This window comes from Centruroides sculpturatus, unplaced genomic scaffold (assembly GCF_000671375.1).
Source record: "Centruroides sculpturatus isolate CEXI.00-Female unplaced genomic scaffold, Cexi_2.0 scaffold501, whole genome shotgun sequence".
NCBI classification, from domain to species: domain Eukaryota; kingdom Metazoa; phylum Arthropoda; class Arachnida; order Scorpiones; family Buthidae; genus Centruroides; species Centruroides sculpturatus.
The window spans coordinates 354,699-370,345 of NW_019384766.1; the positions used below are offsets into that span (position 1 = coordinate 354,699).

At 27.0% G+C, this 15,647-nt stretch overlaps 1 protein-coding gene across 1 annotated transcript in view; it reads right to left on the reverse strand.

Annotated features, from left to right (window-relative positions):
• Window positions 1–14,400, reverse strand: part of LOC111628910 (E3 ubiquitin-protein ligase TRIM33-like) — an 85,697-nt gene extending 71,297 nt beyond the window's left edge. The window contains exons 1-3 of the mRNA XM_023372768.1: window positions 14,393–14,400; window positions 9,653–9,677; window positions 823–894 (exon numbers count right to left, since the gene is read on the reverse strand). Of these exons, the coding sequence (XP_023228536.1) occupies window positions 823–894; window positions 9,653–9,677; window positions 14,393–14,400 (105 nt within the window). The remainder of the gene's footprint in view (window positions 1–822; window positions 895–9,652; window positions 9,678–14,392) is intronic.
• Window positions 14,401–15,647: the final 1,247 nt, after the last annotated feature.

Below are 15,647 nucleotides of genomic sequence, written 5' to 3' on the forward strand. Positions count from 1 at the left end.
TTGGTGCACCAGATCGTTCTTTATCTTCAACATCAAAATCATTATTTTTGAAGCGTCTAAACCAATCTCTGCATGTTGTTTCCGACAGAGCATGGTCGCCGTAAGTCTCAACAAGAATTCTGTGTGCTTCTGCTGCAGATTTTTTTTGAATAAAATAGTGCAATAAAATTCCCCGCAAATACTCTTTTTTTGGCACGAAACTAGACATGTTTAACACAATGAAAAAATAAGTTGTTTACACTTCGGTGAAATGACATATACTGAATTTCAAGGTCACTTATTGTACCTCCTTACAGATGTGTCACCATCTAAAACTAAACACACGTGGTTCTGGTAACGCCATCTGTTGGAAAACAGCGAGAACTTATTCAAGGTCCTTATAGATTCAGATTAGTTAATCTGCTTCAGTTAGAACTTCAAAACTTCATTTGATGACTTTGCTAATTCAGTATCAGCAGAGCAAATTACAAATTAAAACATTAAAAAAAATCATTATGAGTAAAATTTGCTTGAAAAACAATGATCCAAAAATTGTAAAATAAAGATTTTTAAAAGCTAGCAATATTTTGACAATTTTAAAATATGTTTTGAAGATAAATAAGTTGTTCAAGATTTTAATTATTTAAAACACATTTCATAGTATACAAAAAATAAGTTATTTAAATCTGACATAATTTGACTTCATTTTTGAACTATCATCAAAAAATAATAATAAATTTTGGAATCCAACTGTTATCTTTAAATATAATTAAAAAATTTGTGCAGTATTCATTTTTTGTATTATATGCAACAGAAATTGGTTCTGTATCTGTTGTACAGTACCTGAACATTTGTTGAACTGCTTGCTTCAGTTGTATTTGAAATTACTGTTAATACTTCAACCGGTACTTCAATCTGTAAAATGAAAATTTATTTCTTTCATGCTCAAATTTACAGTCAAATTTATCAGTAATATATAATTATTACAGCTATTATTTAGCCTGATGTCATACAGTAGTTGTAGCTTTATTGTAATGTAATGGGTTTTGTAAAGATGTTTATATTTGTATATATATGCCTTGCCAGATATGCGATGGCTGGCTGAATACCTTATATGGAAGTTTACAGGACAAGGGTGCTGAATGTGTCCTCAGTCAGCACTGTGATAACTGATGATGGTTATATCATAATGTTAAATACACTGGAAGAGGAAATCGGACTGGAGGCCCAGGTAGCATAATTGGCAACACATCTGCACGGCAAGTGGCAGTTGCTGGTTTGAGTCTGCTCTGAGCCGATTCTTTTCTTCCAGTTTAATCTAAAATTATTTAATTAAATTATAATTATTAAATATAATATGAGATGGTGCCTAATGCCTCCCTCTAAGGTCAAATTTATCAGTAATTTATAATTATTATAGCCATTATTTAGCCCGATGTCATATGGCAGTTATAGCTTTATTATAATTTACAAAATTAAGTTAAATTTAGAAATTAGTTAATAATATGACATAATTTATAAGGACCTTGAATAAGTTCTCGCTGTTTTTTTGTGAAAATTAACACTTTATTTTAAAAAAGTCGTAATAAACACGTCACTGAAAGTATTGTCCATCACTAGCCACTACTTTCTCCCATCGTTCTGGCAGCATTTGAATTCCATGTCGGAAAAACGACACGTTTTTTGAGGCTATCCAAGAATCAACCCATTTTTTGGCATCTTCATNACACAGTATAAACAAGAAGACTCAAGCAGCTAAACGAATTAATCAAATTCCCATAGAAACCTATAGTAAATCGATAATTGGTTAACGAACAATTCGGATAGTGAGCAAAGTCTTGGAACGGATTATGTTCATTAACTGATCACCCACTGTATAGAGATTAAAGTCAGATTATAGTATAATAAATTTGGCGAAAAACTAATGTTTATTTTAAAATACTGGCAATTTCTAATATTAACACTAAAATATTTCTGCAAATTAATAATAAAAATCTGCTATAATTTAAGAAAATGGAGTTATATTCATTATTTATATTTCTGCAAAGCTGTTTGATTTAAAATTCAAATACTTTGAGATGCAAGATACTAATCCAGTTATCAATTTGTTAATATATTGTTTGGTAAAACTGAAATTTCATTAGCAAAATAAATATCAGTCTATAATTGCTTTAGATATTCTAAATGCACAAACTCTTCAATACTAAATAAATAAATGTTTTTTGCATTATAATATTCTTTAACCTGGATTTATGTTTACATCAGTATCGATTAGATATAAAGCAATAAATACTTTTTAAAAAAGTTTGAAATCAAGTTGTCTGTGACCTAAAAATAAATTATAATAGCAAAACCTAATTCTAGATGTCATTATTATTAACAGAAATAAAACAAGAAAAATGGCCGCAATAGATATTATATACCAGGGATGGCCGACTGGTCGACCGCAAAGGTTTTGAAAGTAGCCCACGAAGCTAAAGTTGAACAATTTACTTTCACTTAAATTAATGTTTAAAAATCTTAATTCGATAATTTATTCTTACAATATTAGACTGTCTGTGCAATGTACCCATACCGTTTGTATTTATCTCGATGAACAATGCAAATGAATGTTAACGCATGCGCATATAAAAATCCTAAAATTGTTTGCCCATATTCATAGTCGTCCGCAGATTACATTTTACCAAAAAAGTAGCCCCTAAGGGATAAAAGTTTGGCCACACCTGTTATATACACTTTCATATATTCTAACAAACAATTGACAGAAAAGTTCAATAGCAATAATAACAAAATATAAATTTATAAATTAGTAAGGCATTTTGCACATTTTTCCAAACTTCACAGCTTCATTCAATATTAGAATTCCATCTTTAAATCCACTAACAAATACATTCTGAACAAATATAATATTTCTTGAAACATGCTTTGTATAATGTTTGAAACAGAATTAAGAAATTAAATCAAACTAATTTTATTTGTAGTTTAAATTTGATTTCTTTTACCCAATTAAGCCATTTTGTTTCACTTTACAGTATTTTGGTTTTTATCATCTTTAAATTTGCTTTCTTGGGAGTGAATGAAGAGATTTATTAAATTAATGATATCAGGCATATTTTATAATACTAACATAATAAGGATATCTAAATAATTTGTATTGTTAATTTTATCTATGAATAATGTTGTTAGAGAATTATAAAGTTTTCTTTCCACATGTTTAGTAGTCCTAAATTGTTATAAAATGAATTCAAGAAATACAGACCAATTTTTATATATACAGGGTGTATAACTTCTCCATATATGTTCTTTTCTTTGCAGTTTGTTTAAATGGCAATGAAATTGTCTTTGGAACAAAGAAGAAAGATTGTCACATGGATGAAGATATTCCAATCATAGTGGATTTGCAAGAAATAAATAGAAAATTTGAACTGTGACCCACCCTTAAGAGTGACTATTTATTCAGTTTACAATAAATTCATCAAAACTGGCTCAGTTGATAATGATGACAAAGTAAACACTAGTTGACATAAACAGACCAATTCCATCTAAACATTGCAGTTGCACAAGACATGTTCTTACGTAGCCCTGATAATCAACCAGATGATACAACATAGAATGTGATCTTCCATAGGCAACTATGTAAAAAATCTAAGTATTTAGGAATGCATTTGTAGATTGTATAGATGTTGTTTAGTGCAGACAAACTGCTTGAGTTGATGCTTGTGGCATTTCCCTATAAAGTTTTGACCTAACATTCACACTTTAGTAGTCTTCAGAAACAAAGCAACTAACTTTCCATGTAAGTGAACAAATGAACAAACACAACTGTGTTTTCTGGAGCACTAAAGAATCCTCAAATTGTGCATAAGCACAAACAAAACAGCCCCAAAGTGAATGTCTGGTAAACAGTCACTGCACTAATGTAATAGGGCCATAGTTTTTGAAATTCTGCAAACAGCAGTTGTGACTTCTTGCTTGTTATGGAAAACTATGCAGAGGAAAGCCTGCTACTAGAAATTTGGCATACTGAATGCTTCCCTGTTGGATGGTATTTCATCCACTATGCTGTGAGTGTTTGTACAGTACCTACCTTAACTGGGAATTCAGATGGAGATGGATTGTATGATCAAGGACTCAAACATGGCCTCCAGACCTCAAGCCACAATCTCTGGTTATGAAGGAGGAAAAAATGTTTAAAGTCAATCATGAGAAGTGGATTGATACTGGGAAATTTATTTTTAAATTTGAATGTTCTGTTCTATATGCTATTGGTTAAATCTAAAGATGTTTTAAATATGAAAGCATTTGTTTGTAGTAAAGTTCTTTTTCTTTTACTAGATATTGATGTTAGTGTCTCTATTTTACTTAAACATGTTTATGCTACAAAACCATGTAATATGCAAGATCTCCATCAAAGTTGATAATGTGATTGCAGCAATATGCAGAGAAATGTGCTTCAGAGCTCTTGAGACTACCTGAAGAAGATTCCAAGAATATATATTCCAAGAATATATTAATAAATAGTGATAAACAAGTGGAAACTTCTTGTTAATATGATATATATTGTGCTATCAGTTCTATTTCTATAAACAACTTACTTCCTTAATAATACAATAGAGCATCGATTATCCAACTCAATTGGGGACTCAGGTTGGTCGGATAACTGAAAAAATCAGATAACCGAAAAGAAGGGAAAAGATACATTATTAGTAGAGTATATTAGGATATTAGTATATCCCATGTAATTAGTTTATTAGTATATTGCTATTAACCAACTTTGCGTTGAATTTTCATCAATGTTTAGCCTAACAAATTTTTAAAAAATTGTCACTATTGTATTGTTAAAAATTTTTAAATTGTTTTATTGCTCATGAAACAAACAACCATTCATAATTAGGAAATTAAGTCTCGTTTAAATACTGGCCTCCCTTCAATGCTCGAGCCGTTGATGCCAGCTAAAACACGCAAAAATTTAACAAAAATAATATTAAAGTAGCCAAGACATAGCCAAATATTGTAATGCCACCTCACTAGTGGACATTTGAAATTTGCCAACTAGAACGGTCGGTTAACCGATGTGACGGTTAATCGGGGGTCGGATAATCGATGCTCTACTGTATTACATTTTAGTAATACAAAGTCCTTCAAAAAATGTTACTGTGCTATTTCTAATAATATTCCTTGAGTATATTATACTTTTAATTACATTGCAGTAATATACTTTATTACAATAAGCAATTAAATGTATGTTTAAATCTCTCATTCTTCTTCATAAAATAAATAATTTAATACAATATTATATTTATAAATATCTCAAAATAGTTTAAATATTAATTTTATTGGTTAATTTATATACTGTAATTACTTGAATTTTACCTATTACTGTTGTTTTGAACTAGAAATGTAAAATGCCATCAATTCTGAGGCAATCAGAAATCATATAATGCATTATGCACTAATAACAGTGTTTTTGGCTATACTGCTCAGTGATCATACTAATTCACATGAGCTTTGTGGTAACAAGCATTTCATTTAAACTTTGTTTTTAAACATTTATTATGGTATTAATTTAAAGAAAAATCATATTTGAAGAAATGCATGAAAATAAAGCTGCTAAACATTGTCTATTTCAAGACATTTACATTTTTTTCTAACTTCTTGTTATTTAACAAAATTTAACAAAAAGTGACCATTTAAAACTTTTACTCCATAAAAAGAAACCGTAAAATTCAATTTTAAATGCATCAATTTTAGAATCAAAAATATAGTAACTTACTAAAAAATTACTAAAATACACATGTACATAATAAGATAATAAAAATACAATACTAACATAATGTAAGATCTCAGATGCCCAGTTCTGAACCAGATGCTCTATAATTTGTTTCTCTCAATTTATCATCATATTTATTATCTGGTTACTTGAGTCTACTCAACTAGTATTTTTTAATGACAATCTAATAATAATTAGAGTGGTAATGACAGCCAGTTTGCACAGTAAAAAATATTTATTAGAAATACTTTATATGATAGATTATTAAAAATTAATATTAAATTTACTTTATTTTAATATTAAAATATTAAAAAAAGTAAATTTATTAGAAAAGTATTCAAATATTCAATAAATAATTATAATATAAACCTTAATTTTGTATTCATTCATACTCATGTAACTTTCTTTTTTGAAAATCATTACATTTGGAAAAATGAGACAGCAGAACATTAACAGTATATCATCATAAATTCAGTTCTTATTCCCAGTGGTCACCTTTTTAACATCTTTAGGCCTTTTGAATTTCTTAGTGAATTAAATTTTGAGATATTTAATAATTATTAAAAACTATTGATATACAATATATATAATTTAAAACCTTTTCATTAAAATATGATATTTCATTTTATAATTTGAAGATATTATTATATTATGTCAAATCTAATATTTTAATAATTTTAGGTATTTTCAAATTTATTAAATTAAACATAAGCTACAATATTTTAAACATAATATTCTTTTATGCACTATATCATATCTTTTTATATTTATAAAAATAACATATATAACATTATTTTTAAAATCTACCCTCCTTCAATAATTATTAGGAATGCAACAATTTTATTAATTAAATGATAATTAGCTATCTTTAATTAAATTATTACTAAATATTTCATTGTTTTTGTGACAAAATTTAATTAATATATTTGCTTTTGTATTTTATTATTAAATATATGTTTAGTTATTGTTTAGCTAAAATTTACATTAAATTTTTACAGAGTATACAATCTTTATAAAATAAGATTATGTGCATGCTATAAATTTATTATTATTTGAAAATAATAAATATTCAATCACTAGTTATAAATTGCAACTAAGAATACTACATTTTTTAATGGATTTATTCTGCCAGAACTGAATGCAATGTAAACTATAATCTAACAGTTCATACAATATTAAATTCTGTATTCATTATTGACAAAATGACAAAATAAAGATGATAAAAAATTAAAATATTGTAATAAGAGTTTTTACAACATTATTAAATCATATAAATTAAAATGGAATTGCATTATGTTAAATTTGCAAACAAAATGTAACTTGTATTTAAATAATCAAACAAATGATTTCATGTATTCAAACATGTTTTACCATCCAGTTTTTAATAAGTGTAGTCTTTTAAATTAAGCAGTCCAATACAGTCAAAACCTTGGTTTTTGAACAACTGATTTTTCAAAGAAATCAGTTCATGAACAGAATTTTGAACTCATAATTAAATGGTTGCCAAACAAGCTACTCAGCAAGAACCAACCACAGATTAGAGAGAACACAGATGGTCAACTCCCTATACTTCCTACGTTAAAGAAAACAATGGCCTGACCAATCAAGGACAGGATTACTGATTCAGAAGTTAGCGGTGACAAGATTGCCTTGCATCATTATAGGTCATGACACAAATCATAAAGGATGTTGCTATTTATATTAGATTTCAAGGCACATGTAGGAAAGTTACTAATTCCATTTTTCAGTATGTGCTGCAGTTGAATGTAAATTAAATTAATTAATAAAAACTGTGTTAGTTGACATTCACATAATATAAATGGCATCGAAGAATTTGTGTTTAATTATGCTTAAGTCAAATTAAATAACAAAAATTTACTATTAAATATAATTTATTTTTTATATTATTTCTCATTAGTACACAACTAGCATTCAGCATTATATTTAACAGTATTAATTAAATGCAAGAACTTTTAATGAACATCTTTTGGAAGGTAATAAATACAGCTTTAATCCATTTTGTATTGTTTCTTACAGGAAAATTTGTTTGAGTTTGAGAACAACTTTTAAGAATGAATTATGTTCAAAAACTGAGGTTTAACTGTAGTTGAATTATATTCTTTACTTAAATGCAAAATAGATAATTCCTGTATTATTTGCCATATTAATTATTATTTTATTTTTAAAACTGTAATTTGTTTCAATAATATAGTTGATTTAACAAAATTATATTGTTATGTTTTCCTTCCTCACATTCAATTATTAGTTTCCTGTTTTCATTTTAATTGTACATTTAAAAACAATACAGCTATTTATGTTATTTAAATAAATCAATATTAAATAAATTAATTACTGAACAATTACAAAGTCTTGTTTTCAGATATTATAATTTTCGATTTTTCAAGGTCCATTTAAATTAATATGAAATCAAAAAACTAAATTATGTTTTTAAATTAATATTATAATGAAAAATACATTTAATATTGCATAAGCATGTTTTTTTTAAATTGCTTTATTTTCTTATANTGCAATAAAATTCCCCGCAAATACTCTTTTTTTGGCACGAAACTAGACATGTTTAACACAATGAAAAAATAAGTTGTTTACACTTCGGTGAAATGACATATACTGAATTTCAAGGTCACTTATTGTACCTCCTTACAGATGTGTCACCATCTAAAACTAAACACACGTGGTTCTGGTAACGCCATCTGTTGGAAAACAGCGAGAACTTATTCAAGGTCCTTATAGATTCAGATTAGTTAATCTGCTTCAGTTAGAACTTCAAAACTTCATTTGATGACTTTGCTAATTCAGTATCAGCAGAGCAAATTACAAATTAAAACATTAAAAAAAATCATTATGAGTAAAATTTGCTTGAAAAACAATGATCCAAAAATTGTAAAATAAAGATTTTTAAAAGCTAGCAATATTTTGACAATTTTAAAATATGTTTTGAAGATAAATAAGTTGTTCAAGATTTTAATTATTTAAAACACATTTCATAGTATACAAAAAATAAGTTATTTAAATCTGACATAATTTGACTTCATTTTTGAACTATCATCAAAAAATAATAATAAATTTTGGAATCCAACTGTTATCTTTAAATATAATTAAAAAATTTGTGCAGTATTCATTTTTTGTATTATATGCAACAGAAATTGGTTCTGTATCTGTTGTACAGTACAATATATTTGTGTGCGGAGTGTTATGTATATTATAATTTAAAAGGCTGTAATAGATTAAAAACACTTAAACTTTTTAACAGAAAAAATTTGATACATTTGTATTTTTAAATGTATTTTTCCAATTAAATTTTCAAGAAGATTTATTTGAAAGGGCAATACATTTTTGTAAAGGCTGTGATATTGCATGTGTACTGCTGCTGTCATGAGAATCTTCCACTCCATGCTTCACTACTGCAGTAGCAATATCATCTATTTTCAGATATCCAATTGGTTTGCAACCCTATCCCAGTAGCAATATCATCTATTTTCAGATATCCAATTGGTTTGCAACCCTATCCCAGTTTCAAAGCAAATGTTCAAAATCTTTTCAAAACACAAAATGATTTCCTTAAAACTTCCAATAGTCAGAGGATCTCTTCATAAACCTTAAGTGCTGAGCTGGCCTGCTGTTTCATTGGTCTGGTTTTATTCATGTATGGCAATGTGACAAATGGGCAATCTACCAAAAGGAAATGCCTCCTGGGAGGTCTTTCATGGAAAACTGGGTCCTATTTAGGTGTTATTAACATGAAGAAAATCAGAAAACTCCATGTGATTAACCCATTGGTAAGATACAAATCCATGACCAACTACCAGTACTCAGTGATTTTATTCACTTTGCTGCTGGTTGTTTCATTGGTAGAAGAGTTTAGTGCAGGCATAGCCAACATACGGCTTGAAGGCCAGATCCAGCCCATCTAAAAGGAAAAAAAAAAAAAAAAAAGGTCAACAACTCACTATGCGTTTAGAGTTAACGCTCCATTACAAATCTCTTAAGCACAGCATAGAATGTTGATAATGGATAATGCATGATAATGTGAAAAATGTATCTGTAATCTCTATCTACAATTCAGTCGCTACGGAGTGACACCACAATGAGATCTCGCACCATCTCAAAATCTTCCTAGGGCAGCCTCTGGTTCGGCCCATGGAAAAAGTTTTCTTTCCAATTTGGCCCAGGGGCAAAAACTGTTGCCCAGCCCTGGTTTAATGTATAATGTTTCATTACTTCTTTTATATTCAGGATTTGTTAAAAAACATACATAATATGCACATAAGGAGACAGCAGTGCTAAATTTCACCCTACATTAAATTTTGAACTAAACTTTTATCCTGCAAATTGAAACCACACAGTCAGGATAGTGTGTATAAAAAATTTGGTTGAGATATGCCCAACAGTTCTTTCTTCAGAGAACTCTAAATACTTATTCTTTAAATTAACTGTAATTATGGATCACCCTATATTTTAATAACCAAATTTTAATCTTAAAACAGAGTTAAAAACAGCATTGTCTTAAGTTATTAACAATATCATTATTAAAAAATCATGTAAAGTCACTTCCCAAAATGTTAGAATAAAAAGTTTTTATATGTTTATCAACGGAATATATCAGATTTGAATCAGAATGTAAGCATAAACTTTTTACTTTATCAAGATTTATCAGACTAAAAAGAAATTTATTGAAAAACCTTATATATAAAAATTCTTATAAAAAGAAAAATCTTTTAGTTTTTAAAGAGTATCATTCTGTAGTATCATCCAGCATTTTAATGGTATTGGATTGAATGCAAGAATGTAACAACAAACTTACTACTGGTAAACCTGTCTAAAATCACAATATTGTAACTGAAATTTTTTAAAAAATTCAATTGAGTTTAATAATAATTAAAATAATATATTTAACAAACATTAAATTATATGAAATGAACAAAAACAGAAACTGTTTACTGCAAAATAACTTGTTGTAGATGCCCACCTTAAAAACTGAATGCAATTATTTTGAATTATATTTTTGATTTCACAAAGATAAAAATTTTTTACTATAATGTTNTCAAAATAGTTTAAATATTAATTTTATTGGTTAATTTATATACTGTAATTACTTGAATTTTACCTATTACTGTTGTTTTGAACTAGAAATGTAAAATGCCATCAATTCTGAGGCAATCAGAAATCATATAATGCATTATGCACTAATAACAGTGTTTTTGGCTATACTGCTCAGTGATCATACTAATTCACATGAGCTTTGTGGTAACAAGCATTTCATTTAAACTTTGTTTTTAAACATTTATTATGGTATTAATTTAAAGAAAAATCATATTTGAAGAAATGCATGAAAATAAAGCTGCTAAACATTGTCTATTTCAAGACATTTACATTTTTTTCTAACTTCTTGTTATTTAACAAAATTTAACAAAAAGTGACCATTTAAAACTTTTACTCCATAAAAAGAAACCGTAAAATTCAATTTTAAATGCATCAATTTTAGAATCAAAAATATAGTAACTTACTAAAAAATTACTAAAATACACATGTACATAATAAGATAATAAAAATACAATACTAACATAATGTAAGATCTCAGATGCCCAGTTCTGAACCAGATGCTCTATAATTTGTTTCTCTCAATTTATCATCATATTTATTATCTGGTTACTTGAGTCTACTCAACTAGTATTTTTTAATGACAATCTAATAATAATTAGAGTGGTAATGACAGCCAGTTTGCACAGTAAAAAATATTTATTAGAAATACTTTATATGATAGATTATTAAAAATTAATATTAAATTTACTTTATTTTAATATTAAAATATTAAAAAAAGTAAATTTATTAGAAAAGTATTCAAATATTCAATAAATAATTATAATATAAACCTTAATTTTGTATTCATTCATACTCATGTAACTTTCTTTTTTGAAAATCATTACATTTGGAAAAATGAGACAGCAGAACATTAACAGTATATCATCATAAATTCAGTTCTTATTCCCAGTGGTCACCTTTTTAACATCTTTAGGCCTTTTGAATTTCTTAGTGAATTAAATTTTGAGATATTTAATAATTATTAAAAACTATTGATATACAATATATATAATTTAAAACCTTTTCATTAAAATATGATATTTCATTTTATAATTTGAAGATATTATTATATTATGTCAAATCTAATATTTTAATAATTTTAGGTATTTTCAAATTTATTAAATTAAACATAAGCTACAATATTTTAAACATAATATTCTTTTATGCACTATATCATATCTTTTTATATTTATAAAAATAACATATATAACATTATTTTTAAAATCTACCCTCCTTCAATAATTATTAGGAATGCAACAATTTTATTAATTAAATGATAATTAGCTATCTTTAATTAAATTATTACTAAATATTTCATTGTTTTTGTGACAAAATTTAATTAATATATTTGCTTTTGTATTTTATTATTAAATATATGTTTAGTTATTGTTTAGCTAAAATTTACATTAAATTTTTACAGAGTATACAATCTTTATAAAATAAGATTATGTGCATGCTATAAATTTATTATTATTTGAAAATAATAAATATTCAATCACTAGTTATAAATTGCAACTAAGAATACTACATTTTTTAATGGATTTATTCTGCCAGAACTGAATGCAATGTAAACTATAATCTAACAGTTCATACAATATTAAATTCTGTATTCATTATTGACAAAATGACAAAATAAAGATGATAAAAAATTAAAATATTGTAATAAGAGTTTTTACAACATTATTAAATCATATAAATTAAAATGGAATTGCATTATGTTAAATTTGCAAACAAAATGTAACTTGTATTTAAATAATCAAACAAATGATTTCATGTATTCAAACATGTTTTACCATCCAGTTTTTAATAAGTGTAGTCTTTTAAATTAAGCAGTCCAATACAGTCAAAACCTTGGTTTTTGAACAACTGATTTTTCAAAGAAATCAGTTCATGAACAGAATTTTGAACTCATAATTAAATGGTTGCCAAACAAGCTACTCAGCAAGAACCAACCACAGATTAGAGAGAACACAGATGGTCAACTCCCTATACTTCCTACGTTAAAGAAAACAATGGCCTGACCAATCAAGGACAGGATTACTGATTCAGAAGTTAGCGGTGACAAGATTGCCTTGCATCATTATAGGTCATGACACAAATCATAAAGGATGTTGCTATTTATATTAGATTTCAAGGCACATGTAGGAAAGTTACTAATTCCATTTTTCAGTATGTGCTGCAGTTGAATGTAAATTAAATTAATTAATAAAAACTGTGTTAGTTGACATTCACATAATATAAATGGCATCGAAGAATTTGTGTTTAATTATGCTTAAGTCAAATTAAATAACAAAAATTTACTATTAAATATAATTTATTTTTTATATTATTTCTCATTAGTACACAACTAGCATTCAGCATTATATTTAACAGTATTAATTAAATGCAAGAACTTTTAATGAACATCTTTTGGAAGGTAATAAATACAGCTTTAATCCATTTTGTATTGTTTCTTACAGGAAAATTTGTTTGAGTTTGAGAACAACTTTTAAGAATGAATTATGTTCAAAAACTGAGGTTTAACTGTAGTTGAATTATATTCTTTACTTAAATGCAAAATAGATAATTCCTGTATTATTTGCCATATTAATTATTATTTTATTTTTAAAACTGTAATTTGTTTCAATAATATAGTTGATTTAACAAAATTATATTGTTATGTTTTCCTTCCTCACATTCAATTATTAGTTTCCTGTTTTCATTTTAATTGTACATTTAAAAACAATACAGCTATTTATGTTATTTAAATAAATCAATATTAAATAAATTAATTACTGAACAATTACAAAGTCTTGTTTTCAGATATTATAATTTTCGATTTTTCAAGGTCCATTTAAATTAATATGAAATCAAAAAACTAAATTATGTTTTTAAATTAATATTATAATGAAAAATACATTTAATATTGCATAAGCATGTTTTTTTTAAATTGCTTTATTTTCTTATAAATGCATTATGAATTAGGTTTTTTGATGAAAATGTTGGACAAATTTATACTACTAAAAAATTAATATATTACACTTAAAAATCAATACCATTGGTTATGGCATAACAGATTTTTAATTTAATAGTTTTCATAATTTAATAACAACAGCATCTTCTATTTTCATATTTTATCAAAAATTACAAAAAAATATTTGAACTATTAAACATAATATTAAACTTAAAATAAACATCTATATTAGTATTTGTCAATTATAAATGCATTCCTAGTAATTATTTTGTTTTATTTCAACATAACTCATGATAGCTATTGAAGCAAACTTTTCAATGAGAAAAAGTTTTTTAAATAATTATACTACATTATTAACTAAGGTATATATACTAAAGCTTAATATAAAGAAAAGTATTCTTTTTAAAAAACATTCAATCAAGTAAAATGAGTTTTCTTTCAAATATATTTAAAAAATTTTTTTAAGAAAGTTTTATCTATTTTTTTTTAAATAAAACATTACTCCAGAAACTATCAAAACTATCTTTATGATTTATTTAATAGATACTGCATCTATATGCATAATAATATAAGATATAAAAACAACTTACCTGAACATTTGTTGAACTGCTTGCTTCAGTTGTATTTGAAATTACTGTTAATACTTCAACCGGTACTTCAATCTGTAAAATGAAAATTTATTTCTTTCATGCTCAAATTTACAGTCAAATTTATCAGTAATATATAATTATTACAGCTATTATTTAGCCTGATGTCATACAGTAGTTGTAGCTTTATTGTAATGTAATGGGTTTTGTAAAGATGTTTATATTTGTATATATATGCCTTGCCAGATATGCGATGGCCGGCTGAATACCTTATATGGAAGTTTACAGGACAAGGGTGCTGAATGTGTCCTCAGTCAGCACTGTGATAACTGATGATGGTTATATCATAATGTTAAATACACTGGAAGAGGAAATCGGACTGGAGGCCCAGGTAGCATAATTGGCAACACATCTGCACGGCAAGTGGCAGTTGCTGGTTTGAGTCTGCTCTGAGCCGATTCTTTTCTTCCAGTTTAATCTAAAATTATTTAATTAAATTATAATTATTAAATATAATATGAGATGGTGCCTAATGCCTCCCTCTAAGGTCAAATTTATCAGTAATTTATAATTATTATAGCCATTATTTAGCCCGATGTCATATGGCAGTTATAGCTTTATTATAATTTACAAAATTAAGTTAAATTTAGAAATTAGTTAATAATATGACATAATTTATAAGGACCTTGAATAAGTTCTCGCTGTTTTTTTGTGAAAATTAACACTTTATTTTAAAAAAGTCGTAATAAACACGTCACTGAAAGTATTGTCCATCACTAGCCACTACTTTCTCCCATCGTTCTGGCAGCATTTGAATTCCATGTCGGAAAAACGACACGTTTTTTGAGGCTATCCAAGAATCAACCCATTTTTTGGCATCTTCATAAGAACGAAAGTGCTGCTCAGCCAGGCCATGTGACATCGATCGGAACAAGTGATAATCGGAAGGGGCGATGTCTGGTGAATATGGCGGGTGGGGTAGGACTTCCCATTTAAGCGTTTCCAAGTACGTTTTCACCGGTTGTGCAACATGTGGCCGAGCATTGTCATGTTGCAAAATCACTTTGTCGTGTCTCTGCTCATATAGCGGCCGTTTTTCCTTCAATGCTTGGCTCAAACGCATCAATTGTAGTCGATAGCGATCTCCCGTGATAGTTTCGTTTGGTTTGAGCAGCTCGTAATAAACTACACCTAGCTGATCCCACCAAATGCAGAGCAGAAGCTTCGAACCATGGATATTCGGCCTTGCTGACGATGT